General features: G+C 39.1%; 2 protein-coding genes across 3 annotated transcripts in view; one reads left to right on the plus strand and one right to left on the minus strand.

Annotated features, from left to right (window-relative positions):
* Window positions 1-1656: 1656 nt before the first annotated feature.
* Window positions 1657-4847, minus strand: LOC107039106 (cysteine-rich protein 1). Its single transcript, XM_015258573.2, has 3 exons — window positions 4698-4847; window positions 1883-2035; window positions 1657-1812 (listed from the first exon to the last, which is right to left on the minus strand). The coding sequence occupies exons 1-3, from the start codon at window positions 4735-4737 to the stop codon at window positions 1769-1771; spliced, it is 237 nt and encodes a 78-aa protein (XP_015114059.1). The 5' UTR covers window positions 4738-4847; the 3' UTR covers window positions 1657-1768.
* Window positions 4848-8313: 3466 nt separating this feature from the next.
* LOC107039091 (protein pangolin, isoforms A/H/I/S) overlaps window positions 8314-23131 on the plus strand; it is an 81828-nt gene continuing 67010 nt past the window's right edge. For both annotated transcript variants that reach the window (XM_015258547.1, XM_015258549.1), the window contains exons 1-3: window positions 8314-9713; window positions 9864-9942; window positions 20789-20892. In XM_015258547.1, coding sequence (XP_015114033.1) covers window positions 9564-9713; window positions 9864-9942; window positions 20789-20892 — 333 coding nt within the window. In that variant the 5' untranslated portion in view covers window positions 8314-9563. The remainder of the gene's footprint in view (window positions 9714-9863; window positions 9943-20788; window positions 20893-23131) is intronic.

Here is a 23131-nt window from a genome sequence, read left to right on the forward strand (position 1 = left end):
AAACCCCCCCCCCCTCCCCCCCCCCGAATTTATCATCTTTTCTTTCAGTGTTTCAGCGCACGTCAACTGATACAGATTAATTTTATTCCGTATTCACATAAGATTAAACCAAGAAATTTGTAGACTAATCAATTATAAATGATATTTAAAATTTAATATATTAGTAATGTCCCGGTTGAATGGAGCTGACGGTTCATAGATGTTGACAAGAATGAAAGAATAAAACATGAGTGCAAGCTTGAGCGTTTTTTTTTATTTTTGAAGAAACAAAAATTATTCTCGGGATTATGACTTTTATAATAGTAGATATTTTATTAGATGATAATCAGAAGTATTTTTTTTCTCTTGTTTTTGTAAGGGACTGCTGTTTGAGGCCACATGTCTCACATATGTTGTAGATAAATGTGACGTGTATTTCCTTTTTTTACCTATGATTATTTTTAATTATTTCTCTCATTACTGGTTGAAGAATTATGTCCAAAGTTCACTACGAATATCCACAGAATTGCAAACAAATAATTCGCATTTTTACATTGTTACTTAGTAAATAATTATCACGACGACGAGTTAGATTAGACACCGATAATCATAATGACGATGATAGTTGTTATTTTCATTAACTTTTAAGTTATTTAGATGATTCATTATTATTATTATTATTATTATTATTATTATTATTATTGACTATTATTATTATTATTATCATCATTATTATTATTATTACTATTACTCATTACGATTATTTAATTTCTTTATTATTTATTAATTTGTAATAATAACGTATGTGTAATAAGTTTTGCCAAAGAACTTTGAAAAAGAAGCAAACAAAAAATAGCGCAATAATATCCTAGCCTTTGTTCTTTCCAAAAGAAAACTACAACTATAAAATAAGAATAAATGCAAAAAGTCAATGAAATTTTACAAAAATGGAATTTCTGTCTGATTTGGTTGCACTCAAAGGGCCCTGCACAACTTTCCAATAAAAAAAAATTGTCTCTTAATTTTTTTAATTTTATCATTGGTCCTTGTGATATTCTTGTTCCATGCGCCACTCTTGCCGAGTTTCGCTGTTAATACTTGCAAACTGAAATCTGTAAATTCTTTTTAAATAAATATGAGGTTTATATGACCTTTGTCGAATTGTCACACTGCAATGCAACGACCTTTCCTTACATTTTTCCTTTCCTAGTTTATCAATCTCCCAGAATCTTATGAGAAATGTCAATTACTTGCGGCATTCCAAGTCTTGCAAAAAATAGCAATAACTCAGTCAACGGATACGAGAGACAGTACCAAATATGTGAATGTACCGACAGGATCACATTACCGATATGGCTTGACTCTTATCGAGTAATAATATTCCATCGAATGATGGCAAAGTACGCTGCCAATACTCTTCCGCACGTGTTATTCAAAATTGCCGCTTTCAGTGACTGATTACCGGAAAGTTGATGCTCTTCGTATACATCATCTGTATTGCAGTGATGACATTTAGCATCAGAGGGCCGGTACTGCCTGTCGGTATAAACGAGGCCTCAACAAGTTGTTCTATATATGGACTAGAGGTAACATTCCCATGCCTTGGAAAAATCAATGTTTTCATTGTTGCAGATGAAAATTAACTTGTCTCTAGAATCGAATTGAATAGAGCAGAAGGAATGAAAATATAGGATTTATTTGAAAAAAATATTCAATTCTTTAACACAAATTTGAATTGTGAGTGATTGTCGTCGTCCAGTCCATCCGTATTCAAATTAATTACTATATGTCACTTATTGTATACATAGCTTTCAGCACCGCCTCGTCCGAATCCTATAAAAGAATTGACGTAAATATCTCCAGCAGAAAAGTAATCATTATGTTAATTAATTGAAAATGTTACCGCCAGGTCCAAATAAAGCCGCGTAGCATGGTTGATTGCAGTAGGGTTTTCCCTCGTGTTCCGAATGTCCACCTGGTGTCAATGTTTTGTTACATTTTTCACACCGGAGGCATGGACCGTGCCAATCTTTACCCAGAGAAGTTTTTCGTTCAGCTGTAAATAACGTTCAAAAGTAAAAATGAATAGAAAATTTCATTCTCAATTCATTGAGATGAATTCAATCAATATGAAAAAACATATTAAATATGGTTCACAGACAAGTTGGTCCAATTGGATTTTCTTGATGCAATCAAAGCATTCTCCTATTACTCACGTCTAATTAAATTGATGGAGGCGCTCTGTCAGCTATCAAAACAAAATATTCCCACATTCACGATATTGTGAATTGTAACATTTCCCTGAGCGGAATAAAATGAACGAGACAATAATAAAAACCAGAAAAGAATTTATCCAATTCCAAGGAGAATCTTCAAATGCATTGTGGCGCGTTTGCATGGTGATCCCGACTGATGCACGTGGTTCCATTAGCAATTCCGTAATTATAAATTTGAACGAGATGATGCCTCCGGGGCACCTGCAAAAGGCTTTTTATTCATTGTTGGTGGGTAAAAAAGAAAAGAAAAAAAAATGCATGACTCGGCAATGTCAGCAATGCAGCACGCAAAAAAATGACGACACCGCAAGAGATTTCAATTTATTGTTACGTATGTTATAGCGATTTCGCGCCCTCTGAAGAGAGCTCATTGTTGTATGCGAAAAGCAAGAAAAATATTCCGACTGGGCTTTCAGATTATTCAAGTATCAAGAAAGAGATAAACTACATGTACACAGAGGCATAGCTAAGTATGCCTCGAGAAACGTGTCTCCAAGGATGTCTGCAATATATACAAAGCCCTTGATTTGTACTTTTTTGGGTTGTTCTCCTTTTCATTTGGCAACGTATTGAAATGGAAAATGAGACGCCAGCTTGAAATATGACAAAATGAAAGAACAAGGCTGACTAAGGTCAGGACAGGAGGGGTAAAATGCAAGTGAGGGAGAGAGAAACATCAAGGGCCATTAGTTAATTAACTCCTAATTATGAAGGAAGCAGGCAGAAGGAACAGTAACAAGCATCGTTGGGGGAAAACGAGGCCCCATCGTCGGCATTTCCGCGTATCAGAGTCTCAACAGACTGGGCTGTGCACGCATCGTTGCATCCTGGTGCTAAACAATCGGCGGGTACACAGTGTATATATAGACACCACAAGCCCCTTCTTTCCACCCTCACTCCATTTTTTCATATTTTTTTTTTCTTTTACTCTGCAACTTTTTGTTTTTTGTTTTTTTTTTTCGTCGGCTACCTTGGCTGCTCCCCTTCGACTCACTTTTCTTTTTTCCACTCTCGTCTCTTTGCCTCCATACGTCCTTTTCGACTAGCGTCCTCGCATGCTGTGAAGACTTTTGCATGGCTTGCACATAATCCTTTCTCGCTCTTTCGTGTTTTTTTCATGTCCGCTCGTTTCGTATATTTTCCCTTTTTTCTCCATCCCTCTCTTCTTAACTCCCGCACCAACCCCCGACCATTCTTCAACAAAACCTGTTTCATCTCACTGTTCTTCTCATTATTACCTACCAACGAAAGAGAACCGGCAAAAACAAGGATAGTACTATATGCTTGGGCCCCGTTGCAACGTTTCTTTGTTATTGTCCTCGCGGGCGGATACTTTATTGTTGTGGCTGTTATGTGTTGTGGATGCATACTATACGCGCCGAGGCTTTGCCTACTCCTCTTATATTTTTCTATACTTTCTTTCATTTCACAAATTCATCATTTTCTATTCATATTTTTGTACATTTATATACCAGGGGCTAACTATCGCGAAAATTTAAATCAACAACTTTGCGTAAACTCTTTACACAATTTCCACCCAGTGACATAATGACAAGTTATCCTTGAAAATTATGTGAATCACACACATAAATTGAATAAATTATTGACAAGTAATATTTAGTACAGAGGAAGTGATATTGAATTCTATTACTTAATTCATGATAAAAGAATTCACGCAGGCAATGAGTGTTGTTGTCGAATCAGAAAAATCCTATTACTTTCTCTCCATGTAGAATTCATCATCTATTGGCTTTATCATTGAAAGACAAACTATAAGCACAATTGATGCATGCTCACTCCGATAATGGTATCTCAATGTTCAAAGGTTGACACATTCCTCCGGGCGATATGCAAGTGGAAAAACGCGAAATATATTAAATATTTACAAACAAACAATTTCCTCTGATATTTCCTTGGAAAGAATATTTTTCAGTGTTTTTTTCCCCTATAATGTTTTTTCATCGTTTGTGCTGTCATATCGATTATGCAAAATGGATAAACAGACCTGTGCGCATATTTGGAGTAAGTCTTGGACGCGAACATTCTAACACTCGGTAAGGCGATGCCTCTAGTTTGTAAACGGAAATTGAACACCAACAGACCAAATATACGTATACATACGTTATCGTATCCTATATGTTGAATTCCAAAGGTCAAAAACTAATAAAGAGAATACATTATTCATGGCTCTAAATAGCAAGATTTTTAATTGCAAAATGAGAAAATTCAGGAATCCTTTATATTCATCCTTTAGATTACGCGAAGAAGAGAGCTAGTCTCGATAGAATTCATATCGCAACCTCGAGCGTCGTTTCATAAACAAACAACTCTGCGTGTGATGTGATGTCATCGACATCAACAAAACCAAAATTACGACAATTCCTTCGATAATAATTTTCAAGTTGATTGAAAAAAAAAATGAAAAATTGATATTTCACTTACCGAAATAAACGACTTTATTGCACTTCGGACAGTTAGGCATCGTGAAAAGAAGCAGTCCAAGGTTTTGCAAATCCTGTTAAGCAGTGAAGGGCAGAGAAGATACCTCTAGCAACGTGGTCAAGCGTGCACTGGGCACACGGCTCTACGTAGAGGTAACGTAATACACTCTCCACACAGTTGATTGAGCGTGTAAGTGTGTTGGATTGACAATAGTACCGTACACGGTGATGTAATCCCCGTGTTGGTTATACCATTCTGAGTGTCTTCATGTGTCTGTTTAAACTGACTCACACGTACAAATGTAGTCAATATACATGTCTTGTGCTATAGTCTGTTATCATTGAAAAAAAAAATTTTTTTCATTTTTTAAACTCGTCATTCAAATTTTTATCATGAAGAATTTGAAATTATAATATAACAAGAACATTATATGCAAATGGAAGGAGTTATGAGTAGCGCTATTATATGCAACGTCTCGTGCACGTGAGGCAATTCACCTGACTTCAGAGCCTGCTTACAGCTTGAACCTTATAGTTGCTACTTGCTCCATTTTCTTCAATTTTCCCGGCCACTAATCCAGACTTATTCACAGTTCCCGCCCTTGGTGGTCTCAAGAGTCGTCGTGAGAAAATTTTTGGGAGGGTACTTCACCATCGAAACTCATTCTTCACATTGCATTAGTTCAACTATGATTGGATAAACTCTCTCATCTCTACATGTAATAGAGCTATTGTCTTGATTTGTAAAATGTTGTCTAAAATTCATGAAGAAGAATTATCGAAACTTGCCGTGAAATGATTCATTAAAGCGTGAAAACAAATTGCACCTCATAAGTAAAGAATGTGCATAAAAGGTATATATGGTTGTAGACAAAAGGGTGGTTGGTTCCAAATATCCTCGTTGTGAAATTGCACAGCGGCTTCCGATACTCACCCCTATCCTCTGAGTACGTTCTTTTCCCAGTCAGTCATATCCCTCTCACTCCTCCCTTTTCTCTTTCTCTACGTTAATGACGTGCATCCGGAGCCCTTTATTTCCTTTCACATTCTACTTGCATTCATCTTCCTGATCGTCGGATTCACGTTAAGTTTCCCCATTTTATTCAACAGCAACGACCAGTTTCGCGACTCATGAAGAGTTGTTGTCAAGATCGTCGTAATGATGATGGGCGAATTCTACAGATTCACTCGTCGGTACGATGAGTGACATCAACATTTTGCCCATAACAAGTAGACTCATTCTTCTAGTTTCCTCATTAGAGTTAGCAATAATGCCTCTATAATTATCGTCAATCCATTTGATTACTCTGTGAATTTGCAATGCCACAGTTTATAACACTCGCGGCTAATAGGGATTCCATTTTAATGTTTAGTAATATATGCCGTTGGTATAATATATATGATCAGTGTGAAAATTAGGATTAATATCGGAATGTGAAAGTATACTGGTAGAGTGACAATGTCAAACTCCCACGTATATTAGCACCGACGAAAACCGGAAGTGCCCTAATAGAGCTGCTGGTAGTCCTTTCCGAAAATATACACAACGGGTTTATCACCAGCTGTAATGCATCATGCACGCTTATTTCATTCGTTTTATATGGTTCTCGAGGAACAGCATGCGCACAAGGCCATGGACTAGAGTAATTAGGTCTGCATTTTTTTCATATTTCTATGTTTTTTCGTTCCGAGTTGACTTGTAGTGGAAATTGTCTTGTATTGCAATTTTCCATAGTTGGCATAAAACTTTGTTATCAACGCAGATGGTAACATAGTTTTGTTGATACACGTGGATATATGGAGAAAATTAACTACAAAACACTAAAAATTTCTTCCACATGACATCTCCGTCAAGAGATATAACTCAATTCATTGAGACAATTTTTCATCACGAAAAACGCGATGAGAAATCTAAAGCAAGCCAGCCAGCCCAGTCACAATTCTGCTGCACAGCGTCGATAAAAAAGTTTACTCAAGGTCACTTATCATCCGTCTGTATGTGTTTTATATCGTTGGGCAACGCTAGATGGTAGTGCTTGCAGAGGAAGAAAGAAATTTGCCTCCCATCAAATTTTTAAATATTCATTCATTCAATTCAATTAATTGATAATCCAGAATTGCAAAAAACTTGATCCATGTCTATTTCGTAGATTTGTACAGGTGTTTTTTCACATGATAATTTTGTTCTGGCAAAAGATATACAATAAATCTGATAGATGTCAAGTTGCCAAAATAAGGCTCATCCAGAATTAATGAGGTGTGAGACAATGAACGATGTCATTTGTTTTGCTTTCTCGCTGTTGAATCAGGCAAACTGCATATTGCATTTACTACCACTTGATGTGAAATGGCCCGCTAAAATACGTCACATGTAGTGCGTCCGTTGACAGATTTAAAACACCAGAGGTTGTACCACACAGATTACGAATTGCAAGGCTCTCACTGCTCTTTTCGCCTTCTTTTACCGTTATTTTTTACGTCTACCAATAAAAAATGCTTTGACAGAACGACAAAGATAATTGTTCACCTACAATGTCAATTTTTAACAATTAACTGAAAGTTCTATTGCAACAACTCATGATTCGTCAACTGTTGACGTTATGTTGATTTGTTTAATTTATTTTTCTCAACTAGTTCTCTTCAATATCTCTGAAGATACAGAGATGGCGAGAGGTAGCGAAACATGGAGAGCAAGACAGAGGAGTATACATGGATATTATATACTAGATACTATAGGAATGGGGCGCTTGGTTATCGTGCTAATCAAATACGAAAATTGGTCGGCAGGACATTGGACAGCGCTAATATCCTCAATAATGAAATTACTCTATTGAAGGGAGCCAGATGGGTACTCGGTGCATCTGACAATGAGGTGGGTTGCTCACCTACACATGTCAACGTGTTGGTGTTTGCTCATGTCGAGCAAAAATATCAATGTTTTATTACAAAATGCTGATGGGAAAAGAAGCTACTTAGATGCGCGTACATTGACATGAGTACGTATATCTGTCATGCATAGAAAAAAAAGACTACTCACTCTGACGCCGCGAGTCATCGTCCTTGTCCCGGTGGTAGCTGAATTTTACGTGTAGTGTATTCACGCGACGATGAAACCCCGAGAGAGGTTTATCATACATAACAGATAGGTAAGACGTACTGCTTCTTGCCTTGTCTCGGTGTGGGTCAACATGAGAATCTGCTGCGACGGGTATACAGCGTCATCATCAGCAGCAGCAGCAGCAGCAACACACAGTAAAATCGAGCACGCATTATGAGAGGAAAGAGTTTGCGCAGTAGAGTCTGTGAAATTGTATAGGAGGACCAGAAAGAGAGAGAGAGAGAGAGAGAGTGCAAGCTAGAAGTGAGAGAAGAAAAAGAGAAGAGGGATAATACTCGGTTGGTCTCGGTCAAAGTCGTCCATCTTCGTTCCACCGCCTGCTTGAGCGGACTAGTAGCGAGTGCCTGCCATGACTGGCCCCGTGGATGCTTTGCGGGGAGCTGCGAGGGGGCGGGGAGTCGTTGGAGGGAAGCCGGCCGAACGAATCCGGCGTCGTGATTGGTCTAAGCGTGGGAGAGCCGCCCGCCCGAGCTATCCGGCCGGCAGTCAGCACCGAGCATTCAAGTTGAACGTTACAGAGGCGGGCGATCGTGACAGTCCTTGCTACATACACACTAAACCAACTCGGCTGGAAACATTTCTCATAAAATAATCATCTTCGCTAGGACATTTCAATATTTATTATAAATCAAATCAATTGACGAATTTACACAGGCCCAGCCAATATATAACCCAACCAGTTATATATCAACAAGAGAAAAAAAAACAAAGAGAGCGATAGAGATTATTGGAATAAAGATAAACGTGACAAGAGATACGATGGCCGCCAACGGCGGGCGTCAAGTTCACGTCAGTGCTGTATCCTCGTTATTTCACAGTGTAGCGTGTCAATTTGTGCTCGTGTCTTGGCCACCATTACGCCTATACACGTCGTGCGTGTGTCTGCTCCGCTTATACTGAAAGTCAAGTGGATATTTTAAATCACAGTGGAAATAACGAGAAACGTGCTCTTTTTATATGTGTGTTATGTATATGTGCGCGCGCGGTTAACGCCCGGAAAAAAAAAAGCCCAGAGAGGTGCGTGTGGACAGCATCGACACGATAACAACACTCGTGTGTTTGTTTAGTATTTTTCGTTTTTTCCATTATTTCCGTGACCTCCAGTAGTGTGTAATTAATTAGTAGAATATAATTCCTAATTATTAGTGCTGCACTCTAGATAATAGGATAATAAAGAGTGCATATAAGTTACCTCGAAAAAGAAAAATACAAGCAATATTATCTCGTTCAGTGGTTCATCATGCGGTAGTTTCTACGGCCACTTTATACGTGGCTATATACATACAATCAACAGTGTGGTGTAGTGCTCACCACTCCTTTACTTGGCTGATCAACTGACCGTCGGCAACGCATGCTGCTCGTGTAAACGTGTGTACATTATTCTCTCGCTTATATTTTTATTTACGTTCGTTCGGTCGGCCGGTGTTGTTGATATTTCATCAGTCTTCCTAAACTATCATTCCAGTGTTCCATATTTTTGTTTTTTTCACCTCTCTAACCTTCATTCAACATTTCCATGTGATATTTATCCAGTGATTTAAAGTGAAATAAAACGATCAAATAATTAATGCGGATTAAAACAAAGTGAAGCTACTATTCTCGAAAGGGAGCTGGGTCTCTTGTCAAAGTGGTAAAACTACGTCTGCACCATACGAAAGAACGCCGTGAAAAAAAAAAGACGATAACCTGCCAGCAGTGGCGCGCTAACGCCCGATCAGTCCCGTCGGACGGTCGGAGCGCATAACAATAATGCCGCACGTGAGTAGCAGTGGCGGCGGCGATGATCTCGGTAGTGAAGATGAGGTCAAGGTTTTCAAGGATGAGGGCGAAGACGAAAAGAGATCCTCTGAAAATCTCACGGAGGAAAAGAGTTCACTCATTGATCTCACGGAATCAGAGGTGCGAGCTTTATTTATCATCCTCAACTAATGTTTGGCTTACTCTTCCCCCATCCCCCCCTCCCCCCTCCGAATTGTTTCTTTTATTTTGAAAATATTTACACAAGCGACTGCCAGTTCTACGAAACCAAATTGTGTGTATGTATTACAGGAGAAGGGCTCACTCGCGGGTGGCAGCTATTCGACAACGGGAAAGGCCTCAACGAGGTCTGATCTCAGTCCAGTTTTCGGTGAGTTTTCTTTCCAAATAATATTTAAACTCTCTCTCTCTATGAGAGACACATATTTATTATTTACAATGCAGAGAGAAGAATGAATACATGCAGAAAAAAATCTTCGATTTAAAGAACAATAAGGGGGGGAGGGGGAATCATCGAGGTTAATCCCATTTCTCGGTACGACCCCAGGACAAATTATCACGTCCATTAGTAATGCACAGAATGGAGTTATGCCATTCCCTCTCAGGTCTCATTCCTCAGTTTCTCTTTCTGTTTTCTCTCCTTCTCTTGCGTAGCCATCTCGTCACTGACAAATTGATAGCCTCGCGTCGTTGACCGCGTTGTCACACTGTTGCCAAAAGACTTTGTCCTCTGCTGACTAGTGGCTTTAACCCATCGTCTGTCACGTGGCTTTTCTCTACACGAATTCAAGCCGCCCTCGTCCGGAAATTCTGCTAATAAATCAAAAAATTGATTTATATTTATTCCATCAATTTGTCTCGATTTATTGATTTTTTCCTTGCAAACCTCTGTTGGAGCAATATTTCTCCTGATTAGGCATCAAGAAAACATTACCAATGGTTCATTTCTCAAGGAAATTGCTCTATTCCCATTATCTTTGTTTGCTACAAATTATGCCTGACATGGTGTAAGTCAATGACTTTTATACTATTTTAATAGCTCACTGATTCATACTTTCAACGCTATAGTGGTAATAATAGTCTAGATAATGACATAATTGGAAAATCTAACAGCGATGCCCACCGATGTGTTGCCCTGATTAACATCCAGAAAAGAAGATGGCAAAGGGATGTAGGAAACGTGTCATCAAAGAGCCATAATCAAGTCACGCTTGGACAAACACTGTTGTCAAAATTCACGTGTGAAGAGGAAACTTTTTAAATGTATACTTTCAACATGTAGATCATTGCAATTTAGTAGAATTGTTGCGCCAACATTTTACATATTCGGAAATGGTGGAGAGAAAAGTTGATTAATATTGAAACGACACCAATGACAATGAACAGTGGCCCCTTGACTGTTCAAGCGCATGTCGACGACTTGAATCGATCCACTCTATACATGTATGAATATCAAAAAAAGAAAAAAAAGGAAGGGAGCATGCATGACGGTCACTCAAGTGGTTAATAATTTCGACGATTGAAAAGAGCCGAGTGCCGGCGACGGCGGTCTAAAGTTGTCGTTCGCCGAAACGAGACACATGAACCAACCTTCCTGTCATATTCCAACCATAGAGCGGATTTTCTATCAAAAACAAGAGCTGTATTTTTAGGGGATGTTTATTTTCTTTTTCGTTGTTGGCTCTATTTGGTTATTCTATGGCCGGGGGGGATTCACTGGGAACTGGACGATATATCCATTACGTGACACAATAAGGAGCCAAGAAGTGGCAATGAACATTGCATTGATTAATTTTTCGCAATTATTTAAAAAGAAAAAAAAGAAAGAAAGAAATTCGGCATAATTTGGTGGGAGAGATAAAAGTAGGGTGAATTGGCAGCAAGGGCCAATGATATCTCGTTGTGCCAAGTAATTGACGAGTTGGAGTGTAGGCGGCCGAGGCGCTTAGATAGCCCCGGGCGTAGTGTATCGTGAAACGAAACGAGACGAAAGGAGCAGCAGCAGCCACGGCGGCTATAGGACGCTGCTCTTGGAGCATGCTACAAGTCTTCTCCTCATGTATACCAACGGCTAAAGGATACGATGGCGGGAGGGAGGGAGGGAGGCAGCAAAATGAGGAGGTGGAGGGAACGAAACGAAACGAAACGAGGCGAACGAGACTCGCTGCATCACCCTGAACTTGCCCGAATACCTTTCCACCGAGTCCTCGTACGGTAACCACTGCACATGGCATCGACTTATTGCTTTCTTCATCTCACACTTTTATCTTCTGTCCACCTTCCTCGTCCCTTTCAATATATATATACCTATACATTCATTTCCTTCACTCCTCTCCCGCCTCGCCACTGTTTCCAACGCCGTCGTCGCCGTTGTCGTCATCCTCTTGACTACATTCCTCTCTCACTCGCGCATTTATCTCATTCCTTGGCTTTCTCTTGCTCACTCCTCTTGCTTTGTTCCTTCTTACTTTGTCTCGCGCTCATGCCAACTCTACACCCATTTCTTACGATCAACATAGCCTACCGGGTGTTGTGAACAAGCCCATATTCATCAGTTCATAGAACTTGTCCGGCATTTTAGAAAAATTGATAAACCGCCGTGATTTCCAAGTTTGAGTATACTACACACATTTCCAGTTGGGTTTTTTTAACGAGAGGAAATTTCTTCTGCCAGCTTGATTTTCAATGAGCTATGAAAAAACAAAAATGACGATTCATTGCTCTCCTACCATCGAGAAGAATCTGCTCGACAAGTTGAAAAAAAAAATCTAGATTGTAGGAAAGTGGTTGAGTTTTTGCGAGGTGTTGAATAGCCATCCAAGTCTCCAAGAGAATAGACAACACAGACACCCGGTATATACAAACGCACAGATACATTGAAACGGAAACTACTCGGAGCAGTGTAGCTATATGTATTTATGCTTATGCATGTATATACAGACATACAGAGTTGGGTACGCTGGGTTCCACTGGAGCTCTCTACCTACCTGCTCGCTAACGAGCCTACCTGCGTTGCTGCACTTCTTATATTCGAGAAGCGAGCAACGAGAGAAACACAGAGGCCTCACATCTCTGCAGTTTCCCCTCGTTGTCCTTTCGTTCTGGGGGCTACCATGGTCCTGCCATCACCCTCCCTTCCTCCCTCCTCTGTCCCTACTCATCTTCTCGCATCTCTTGGCTCTCAAATGGATCCTTCTCCCTCCCTCCCCGTTGCAGAAGGCGCTGCTTCCCCGCGGTGGTGTGTTGCACCTTCCTTTCATAACTGGTTAAACAAATTTCTTCGTAAAAGCGCTTTTCCAAGAATTCTCAACGTTTTAAAAAGCATACACCTACTCCATTTTTCAATTTTTAGTTTTTATCATAATTACAAAAAAAAAAATAGGCATGACAGTTGCACTCAAATACCTTCAACAATGAATTTTCTATGCTCTCTTTGTGCCTTCATTAGTCCACCTGATTCTGAGGCATTAACGCCTGACAGCGCCAACAATATTTTTGTTCTAACGCCCCTTTGTCATTCACTCTTTCCCTTTTAACATATCAAATGAAGCTATATCTCGACTCGACTCACCTGACATGTTACTACGTAACACTGGTAAATAATTCGTGATAATGACCGATCTAATGAATCATCGCCGAAAAATACGGGAAACACCGGTCCCTGACCCACGACAACACGTGCTCGACACGTGGATTTATTTAATTCACAACGTCACGCAATGTCACGCGAGAAAATATATAGGAAGTAAATATGGACATGGGGGTGATGAGAGTCTTCATCATAGTGTTTGTTGGTGATCACGGAAACGCATTTCGAAAAAAGTGAGCAACAGTTCTACTCACATTTTATGCAGTCACGCAATCAATCGTTGTATTTATTTTCATGTTTCCTTTTTATCACAATTTAGTAAATTGGAGTATCAGATTTTCACGGCTAATTCTTCCAAATGCACGTGAATTGAGTTTAATTAATAGGAAAATTTAAAACTTGTGATAGACATCTCCTCACTCTTCAAGCTTGTTATTATAATTTCGTCTTTATTTTTAGCTTCCTCAGGAATCATTATTTGAACCCTTGAAGAAGAAATATGGACATATATCTCATTTATATTCATACCTTGGACCTTTTCACGATTGGCATATGTTTACGAGTATTAATTTTGAAAACTTTGATTTTTCAATAGTCTCTCTTTGGAGTTACAGCCTTCAGAAAAAAAAATTATAATAATTAACGAAAATTTATTAGAATGACTGGCACGTATTGATAATTACCCCAGTGTTATACTGAATATGAGACCGACTGATGATTATGATTATAAGAGGATGTATGAAGTATGGCAGTAAAAAAAGACGTATGGGGAATGAGAGAAGACGGAAGAAAGAGACTTTTTCAAGACGAGTGTGAGAGGGAGAAAGAGGGAGAGGCAAACTGATAGGATAGAAAAGTATATGGCTAGCTGTGTAGTGTCCAAGTCTTTCGAGCTGTGGCTGGGTTAACAATAAATATGTCCATAAAATTCTTCATTTAGAATACCTAGTGCGACCTTCAAAATATAGGTCCCTCCAGTCTCTGTATGTTAGTCCCGGCACTTTTCGAATATTTTAAGATCATTATAAGTGTATTATGGAAAGCAACATTGGAGCGACGCTCCGGACTTTTTGCTTTTTTAGAATTATTATCTGTCACAAAATACACAGACTCGTATAAAATTGAATACTTCATTGGGGATGGTACAACTGATTTTTATCAATAGATTTTTTGGTAGCACTCAAGACATCAAATAATGAAGCGACTGTATCTCGTTATCTCCGACAAATCTACAAATTCAAATGGCCCTGTAAGAATTTGTTCAATATTATCGTCACAGATTCAACCCCCCCCCCCCGATTAAATTTGATAAAATGCAAATTTTTCATTCTCCATCGAAAAGAAATAGATATCTTTCCGACGAAAATGTATTTTTCTAACCTATTGCCATTGTATTTTATCAGTATTGAAGTCGAGTGTTGATCGCATAAAAAAGTGGGAGCAAAGAATAAAATGGAAACGATCAAGCGATCCGATGAGTTAACTAGAACCAAATAAGGCAACTTTATCCGGTTACTCGGTAAATAATTGTGCCTCGTAAAACGAAGAGTAGGTAACTTGAGGATTTATATGGATGTAACCAGTGAACTCCCGACACTTGCTTTTCCATACACAAACGCTCCTCAACGAACTTCCATCTTTCAAATCATCCTTATCTGGAATTCCATAGTAAAACAATATAACATATTATGGATGATACTTTATTTTCACTATTATTCAAGGAAAAAATACTTGAAAGAAAAATTCCAATGACGTTTGATTCCAAACAAATCAAACAAACATGCCTAACTCTCAAATCACTTTCCCTCAGCTCTTGATAAAGTTGAAGAGTTATACCGCTTGCTCAGTGAATTTAACTTGATGGTCTGTTGACTGTAGTAAACTCTGCGGCCAAGAGGAACACTCAGACACACTGGGTTACTACACTTAATCTTATCTAGCGGACGTTATTGCATCAGTTATGAAAAAATGAATAAATAATTGCGCTGGGATCATCTCTGCGACTAGGCGTCAAGTTTATTTCTCACCATATCTGTTGATTCTAAAAATTTTATGTGTTTTACCCCATCATTTCAATCAATTCAACCTTGCTTTGAGGAACATAAAAAATGAATAAAATCTCCTGTAGATGTAAATGAGTCAAAGAGAGGAAAAAAAAGGCAATGGGTTCTTCACCTCAAGCGAGGGCTGCTTATGAGTTCAAATATTTATCGTCCTGTTATCCTTGTGACTTCCCGGAGCATCTTCACGCGAATTGTCCACGGGTGTCAAACTGTTCACTTCTGCTCAATGTTTTCAGCGTTCCAACGTAGCCCATCGTAACCTAAGAACGGGTTATACGGGCGCTCCACACAGAATGCTGTATATATCTGAATATATAGGATGGAGCAAAGGCGTGGGCGAAGTGTGGTTTTTTTTTGGGTCTGTTCCTTTTTCTAACTTATTTCTTTCCATGAACGAAGACTGAACGAGGACCCGCCGGCTTGCCAGTGGTGGCCTTGCGGTGTTGCCGTGCCGTTTTGGGATCTTGCACGACCGCAGAGTTTCTTTGTCTCTTTTCTTACCTTTCTTCCTTTTCCATTGGTTCCCTCTCCTCCAGCATTTTTGAATAAATTTCACAAGGCACGCTCCCGCAGGCGCTCTGCAAACAAGGAAGCCTCTGAGCATCGCGGAAACTCATGTAGTTTGGTCCTCTCTCTCTCTCTCTCTCTCTCTCTCTTTCTCTACCTCTTTCTCTTTCTCGGGGAATTTCTCACTAATCTCATCTTAACATAATTCGAGGTGTACATTTTTCCTTATTATTTTTCTTTACACGTTTTAAAGTCTTAAGAATTCACTCAAGTCGGGTGTATCCAGGAAGGGCGGGAAGCTGAAAAGAGAAGGTCGTTGGACCGAAATATCGCCTACGCGTGCGTACAAGAGAAATTCTTCGGCTCGTTTATTCCTTCCTGGAAAATATTGCAAGCCCTCCGAGGCCATGTACTAAATACTTCTGGCTCTTTTTCCTGATGTTCATCACTCATTTATTTGTCTCTCTTTTCCAAATTATCAGTATACATACGATTTAGGTGTTGCTCTTAGGAATTGCTTATCTCTGAAGAGAATGATGTTGAAAATTTTATTTGATCCAGTAAATGTGTGAGCATGTTCACAGACGTTAGTGGCAAGTGTGCACTTGAAATCACAAGTGAATTTTTCTCAATCAAATGAAAAGCCTCCATTACTCTATGAAATGGGAATATCTTGCGTATAAACGGTACCAACTGAATATGGAGAATACGGGAATAATACTTGGGCGTTGATATTTTGTTTGTTGTTCACTATCCTCGCTCGCTCTCTCCTCCATTTTCCGCTTATTAAAACAGCATTAATGTGCTCTCTGTCGTTTTTTTCATCTGTCAAGCGTTCTTCTTGCTCTGTGTCCTGGTTTGTTGTCACGCAACCGAGTCATCTTTATCTTTCATGGTTTTGTTATCTCAACGCTATCGCTGAAATTGGCGCGCGCGCGCGCCCGCGCATTCCCCTCTATACAGCACACTCTGTTGTTTCTCTCGTCTCGGTAAATAATACCGTATCATTTTTTTTATTTTCTCATTTTGAGTTTTTCGAATTGACTCATTCGTTTAGAGAATTCTCAGCTCAGTTTGGTTCCAAGAGGTATACCCCACAACAGCTCGCAGCCTTGGTCGAACCAGCCATTGTCCGCATGGCGTCTCTTATTACACGAGAGGTACAGCACGACGACCGAGTACCTTGGGGAACTGCCTTGTTTCTTTCTTCTTTCTTCTCATTCCTCGCTAACTAAGAAATTCTACCCAAAATAATTTGATCCTTAACTCACGTGATAAAATTCATAATAAACGTGCCGGTTGGATATTGCAGAGAAAAATGAATATGCCAAAAAAAAAAAAAAAAAAAGAAAAATCCATAATACGTGGTATGACTGTTTAGTCGGTCTATGGGCCACTAATTCGTGCTTTTCCATTGCTCCACAAGACTTGACAATGTGAACTAAAACTTGTAATTTAACAGCCATTTGTCGTGCAAATGTTGATCCTTCATCCTTAGGTACAACCGTGGAAAAACTCCGTGACTAAAAGCAATATAGCCAGCTAGAGTATTGCACTTGTTGCACAAAAGCACACGAAAAGTGTATATAGTTGTAGTGGTGGGCGAAAACACTAAATAATTCTTCCCTTCGTTTTCCCCTTATTTTTCCTTCTCTCTCTTCTTTTTCTTTTTGAGAGAAACTACCACACCAAAGCAGACTGGACCTGACCAGACGAGACAGACCCCCCGTGTCGAAACCCATGAGACCGTACACAAGCACGCATTTTCTGTTGACATAGAGAGGGTCAAGGGCCATGGTATGGATCTCTATCTTCACTCGGGACTTTGCTTGGAATCTGTACAGTTGTTCTGTCCCATGAGGGTGCAGTAATCCTTGACCTTTTTTCATCGTACATTTTTTTTCTCTTCTTCTCTCTCCAGGAAAAACGGCAGAACATCGTAAAAACCCCCTCATTCTTTTCATCCCACTCAAACATCGTTCGTTTTCTCACTTTGTTGTAGTTTATGCGCTCTTCGGACACAGTGGTCGTGGGAGGGAAAACCCAAAACATACATTCAGAACACGTATTATGTCTGAAATTAATTCTTCAATCTCGGAAATGGTGGCTCCGTATGAAACTACTCCCCAAGGGGATTCAGGGAGAATTCCGTCCAATAAATCTCGCATTCCAGGTGGAATTTTCCTGCGTTTTCAATGGGGAAATTTCTAAAATATTGTCTTGTGCATAAAGTGAAAAAATTGGATGCCATTTGTTTTTTTTTTTTTTTTTTCGAAACAAGACTATAATTTTGTGACTCACAATGTGATGAGCTTCCACGAAGAATTAGACCCTCCCTCATCGTAGGTCTGAGATTTGAGAATTCTCTCTCACTCGCTCTACTGGTGTCGGTAGATCGGTTAGGTAGGTTATACGTTGATGGACCAGAGCTAATCTGAAAATCACCGGAACTTCACAATTATAGTAATTTACCAGCCGACAACAAGCCTGTACACACAAGCCTCGTCCCCATAATGATATTAAGGGCCTAGTTGCTTTCTTTCTGTTTATCGTTTTTCTTTTCTTCCACTTATGAGCTTATTGCACTAATTTATAAATTCATAAATATCAGAAATTACGAGTGAAGAAACACAGTTGCCACAGATCATCGAATGGAAAAAATATTGTTATTGCGACTGTATCTTAGGCGCTAATGGAGTCCAGTGTTATGTCATTATTAAAACGTGAGAATTAGCAATTTATAATGGGCAGAAAATTGAAAACAACCGTAACTCGACCAAGTCCCAACAGAGAAATAGAAAGTGCCAACTTTGAGACCGACAGAGTTAAAGCTGCGGAAAGATAAGGGAGGGTGGAAAGAGAGGCGGACGGATGGATGGTATGCATTGCTAAGAAGCGAGGAGTGGCTGAACATCATGGTGAGTAACAGAGAAGATGTACGGATGTGAGTCTCTACATGTCAGTAATAAACTTGAACGTGCAAGGCGTGTGGCGCGCACATGTGCCACGAAACAACTCGCACTCATCCGCACCCGTATTAGAAAATCTTGTGCATCACGACTGAAACCAAATTTCAAATCTCTTCCATCACAAGGCTATTCACATTTTATTTCCACTGTTGTTATCGTCACTTGAGTTGTGTGTTTGTGCCTAACACAAAATTCGGTCTAATCTCCACTCCCTCTACAGTCTTTCGTATCTGTCTATCTTCTCTTCCGTTTGGTTGCTATTATATGATGACGCAGATGGAGAAAAAGTCTTTAATTCTTCTTTTAAACTCTGGAAGAAACCCCAGGTAAAATGACTGTTTCGAAAATTATTTGAAATATTTTTCAACAATTTACCCAATTTCATAAGAAATTCAATGGAAATTGTAATTTCAGTTCAATAAGTTGTGAAAATTAGAAGAATTCAAATGAGCATATTCTTCGAAAAATTAAAACAAGTGGTGGAATACCCTTTTCATTCCTATTTGAAAAGGAACTTATCAATTCTTAATTCTAATAATTATTGTCACACTGTCACAACATTTTCAAGTCATTTACTGCCGTGATTTTACTTTCAACGACAGTGGCGTCGATATTTCATAACAACAATTAACGAGGAAGTCGTTGGTTTTAACCTGCAATCGTCTTATCTAAGTGTTTGTTGTCTTTATCTCCTCTAAATGTGAAATTCCAATGAGAATTCACAGATAAAAAATGTTGATTCTCTCCAATTTTATGAAATTCCACAATATTTCGGGACGAATGCAAAGTTTTGTGAGGAAATATAAGAAACTTTTGTTGTTGAATTAAACTGAAAATTAAGGATCTACTTATGAAAACTTGGATGTTCTTGCCAACAATTTCACGAACATTGACTTTAAACTTAATTTTCTCTTCAGGGCTCATGTACAACCCTGATATCCTTCCAGATAACACTTCCGGATTTCTCCTACTATAAGATCGCAAAAAAACCACATTGCATGAATATCTCAAGTGAGCTAACAAGACTGTTCACACTCCTTTTATGGATTCCCCTTGCATAAACAGGAATTTCGAATCGCCAAAAGACTTACGACACTTTTGATTATTTCCGAGGTAAATCGACTGAATTATTAAACAGCTAAACACCTCGGATTTTTATCCGCACATTAATTTTGAGAGAAATATAAAGGCCTGATTTAAAGAGTTGATGTTATCGAGCCCAATCCCTCCATATCTCAACTATGCGTTACACATCAGATTATTTACATCTCGTGCGATAAGCTGTGAGGACATAACTATTGGATGAAAGCAAGGTGTTTGATTTCACTAACCGCACAGTGTGTTTTCATCGTATGGCTTCTCGAATCAATTTAACAATTTTTAACCCACTAAATGTCATCAGTCCACTGTTAACAAAATTTTGGCTGAAACATTCCCTACTTTTTGAGGAATTTTGTCATTGAAAAGTGAAAATTTTATGCAACAACCAACGAAAGCTATAAAATTTAGTTCAATTATTTCGTGTCACTCTCCTGAAAATTACTAGTCAACTACCCATAAAATTTCAATTTCTTTCTTTCAGTGTCTCGCGTTTACATTTATTACACAACTCGCTCAATTATCATTTACAAGCTCCAAAAATTAAATGCCAGAATAATGAACGTTTTACCATTCCCTCCTACTGTGGAACACTGCGACAGTGATAAATCTATAAGGAAAGACTCTAGAAGGAAATGTAATTGATACTAATTCGATAATAGTCAACTGTTGTGTTGATCAAACGAGCGTAGATTCTCTGAACAAAAGTGATTAAAGAGGAATTGAATGAGAAGCAAAAAAAAAAGAGAAGAGAACAAATGATATGCGTGTTTGTCTCGCGTTAGTTTCTCGAAATTTTATATTATACTGGGATTGGTTCGACTCCTCTTTTCTGCTGTATTCTTCTCTCTCATTGTATAACGCGCTACATGATATATATATATATATATATATATATATATATATATAACACTGAGGTATGTTGAAACGAAAACGAACGAAACGTATAATCGCTGGATAAACACGAGCCTTTCTTATTTGTTCGAGCAGGAAAGGTGGACCCAACGCCGCACACCTCCTCGTTCAACATGGGCTACCTTGTCTCGCCGTACCCCTACCCGAACGGTGCCGGAGGACCTATACCTGTCTCTATGGTAAGTGGTATTTACTAAAGTTTTTTTTTTCTTAATTTTCTCTTTTCAACTACATCAATTTACTGAATAGTGTTACTATTTTCTACTAACAACTCATCAATTTGTTGGTACCTTATAAAATCCAAGATCCGACACTTTGGCCTCCGGTGAAAAAACTTTTTTTTTTCATTTTTTCCACATACTTTTGACAGTTCTGACTAGCCCGGCGCTTAAATAGTTGGAATCAACGTTCACCCGGCTAAAAAATTCGATTTTGGCGAAAATTCACTTGCCCCGGAAAACGCGAAAATCTGACCCTTTGGCTGGGGCCGAAAAAAACGGTTTCGCAGTTTTCACTTTTTCCACATACTTTTGACAGTTCTGACTAGCCCGGCGCTTAAATAGTTGGAATCAACGTTCACCCGGCTAAAAAAATGGATTTTGGCGAAAATCCACTTGCCCCGGAAAACGCGAAAATCTGACCCTTTGGCTGGGGCCAAAAAAAACGGTTTCGTAGTTTTCATTTTTTCCACATACTTTTGACAGTTCTGACTAGCCCGGCGCTTAAATAGTTGGAATCAACGTTCAGCCGGCTAAAAAATTCGAATTTGGCGATTTTATAATTTTATCAAGAGTAATTCGAACATTCAGGAATCGCGTTGATAACCAAGTGTCACAGTGTTAATATAAAACCGCACGACAAATGAGAAAAAATGGCATCAAGAGGTCGAAAACCTATACAGAAAAAAAGCGCTGCAGATAAAAAAAAGGTAAAAAAGCTTGGAAAAACACGCATTTACGCACACGCGAAAGCGTTGATAGGGATAGATGACCATAGAGTGATAAAATCAAGAGGTCTCTGCTCCGTCGGGTGATCAATCAAATTTTCCGGTAGATTCGCTAGAGGACCGCGTAACTAAAGTGAGACAGTATGATTTCCACTATGACGGATATACACGTACAATATAACCATACATATAAATGTAGCCCCAAATATACGTACACATGTTTCGCAGTGGTGCAGGCGAGGGAAAATTGAGTCATGTGTGTGAGAAGCATTTGATGTGCATGTGAGTCTGTACAGCCAGGTAATTTGGCTGCGGTGAAGCATAGCAACGCTAAATAGTGGGCAAAATTGGGGCGATTTGGCGTTAAAGAGAGCGTGATGCTAGTGCATGTGATATTCGTGCGGGTGCGAGCTTCACTGAGCCCATTAGGGACTCTTTCAACCATTCTACAAACTAACAGACAGACTGGACAAAAGTATCAACTTGACACTGCCAGTAGTGAGTCTTCGTGGAGACAGAGGTCAAATTAAATCGCCCAGATAACATATTTCTTCTTTACCAAATTGTAGTAGTGCAGTGAGAGCATATATTGATGAGGGAGAATGAAGGAAAAGAATAACAAAATACCAGCATCAACTGCTCTCAAACAGACTCGTTTTTGCTCATTTTTTATTTTTTCTTTCTCTCTCGCTCTCTCCTGCTTTGCTCTTATCCTGGTCAGCGAGTCGTCTTGGATTTACCTCCGGCACTCATCTCCCACCGCGTTATTATGTCGTTATTTCCGACAACGAGCGTGTCTTGGCGCTGTGAGATTCAGGCCCACCCCTTAATTTCTTCCACACACATTGGTATTCTCCAAATATCACCTCAATTTATATTTTTCAATTTAGCCCTGAATATTTATTTCCACTCAATCGATTGCATTGCTAATTCTATTGGTTGCATTTGCCTCCCAACTAACAAACAACAAAACTAAACGTGTACTGTACGACTGATTACGCATACTCCTCGCGTATATCTCTTCTTGGCAACTGCATACGAATATCTCTGGGGCCAACGCCTCTTCCACGATGTCCATTATATATATATATAAACAGAGAATATAATGAAAAAAAAAAACAAAAGGAACTTAATTATTGTCGTTTTTTTGTTAGACTATACTCTACTGCTCTCAGTGGTTCGCTCAATACACATATAGAAAAAGAAAATGGTATTGTTCCTCCCTTTTGTGAATCTACAACAATCAAAGAGAGTAAAAGCGTGGGTTGTTGATGTCCGTGTGCGATACATGCCTATTTCAGTGTTTGACATTTATTTTCTTGGTGGTATATGTACCACTAATTGTTCACCGATCCTATAGCCGCGTGGGAGCGTCGACACGGACTCTTTCGCGGACTCCTTCTCCTGGCGAATACAAATAGTGTAAACCTGTATTACGGTGCACTAGACGTTTAATTTATTTCAACAGTACA

Source organism: Diachasma alloeum, unplaced genomic scaffold (assembly GCF_001412515.2).
Source record: "Diachasma alloeum isolate Michigan unplaced genomic scaffold, Dall2.0 Dall_scaffold_00291, whole genome shotgun sequence".
NCBI lineage: Eukaryota > Metazoa > Arthropoda > Insecta > Hymenoptera > Braconidae > Diachasma > Diachasma alloeum.

Coding starts and splice junctions, on each gene's coding strand:
- LOC107039106 (XM_015258573.2), bottom strand. CDS start 4,737: ATGCCTAACTGTCCGAAGTGCAATAAAGTCGTTTATTTCG. Junction 2,036..4,697: donor CAATAAAGTCGTTTATTTCG/GTAAGTGAAATA, acceptor CGTTATTTACAG/CTGAACGAAAAACTTCTCTG. Junction 1,813..1,882: donor GGCTTTATTTGGACCTGGCG/GTAACATTTTCA, acceptor ATTCTTTTATAG/GATTCGGACGAGGCGGTGCT.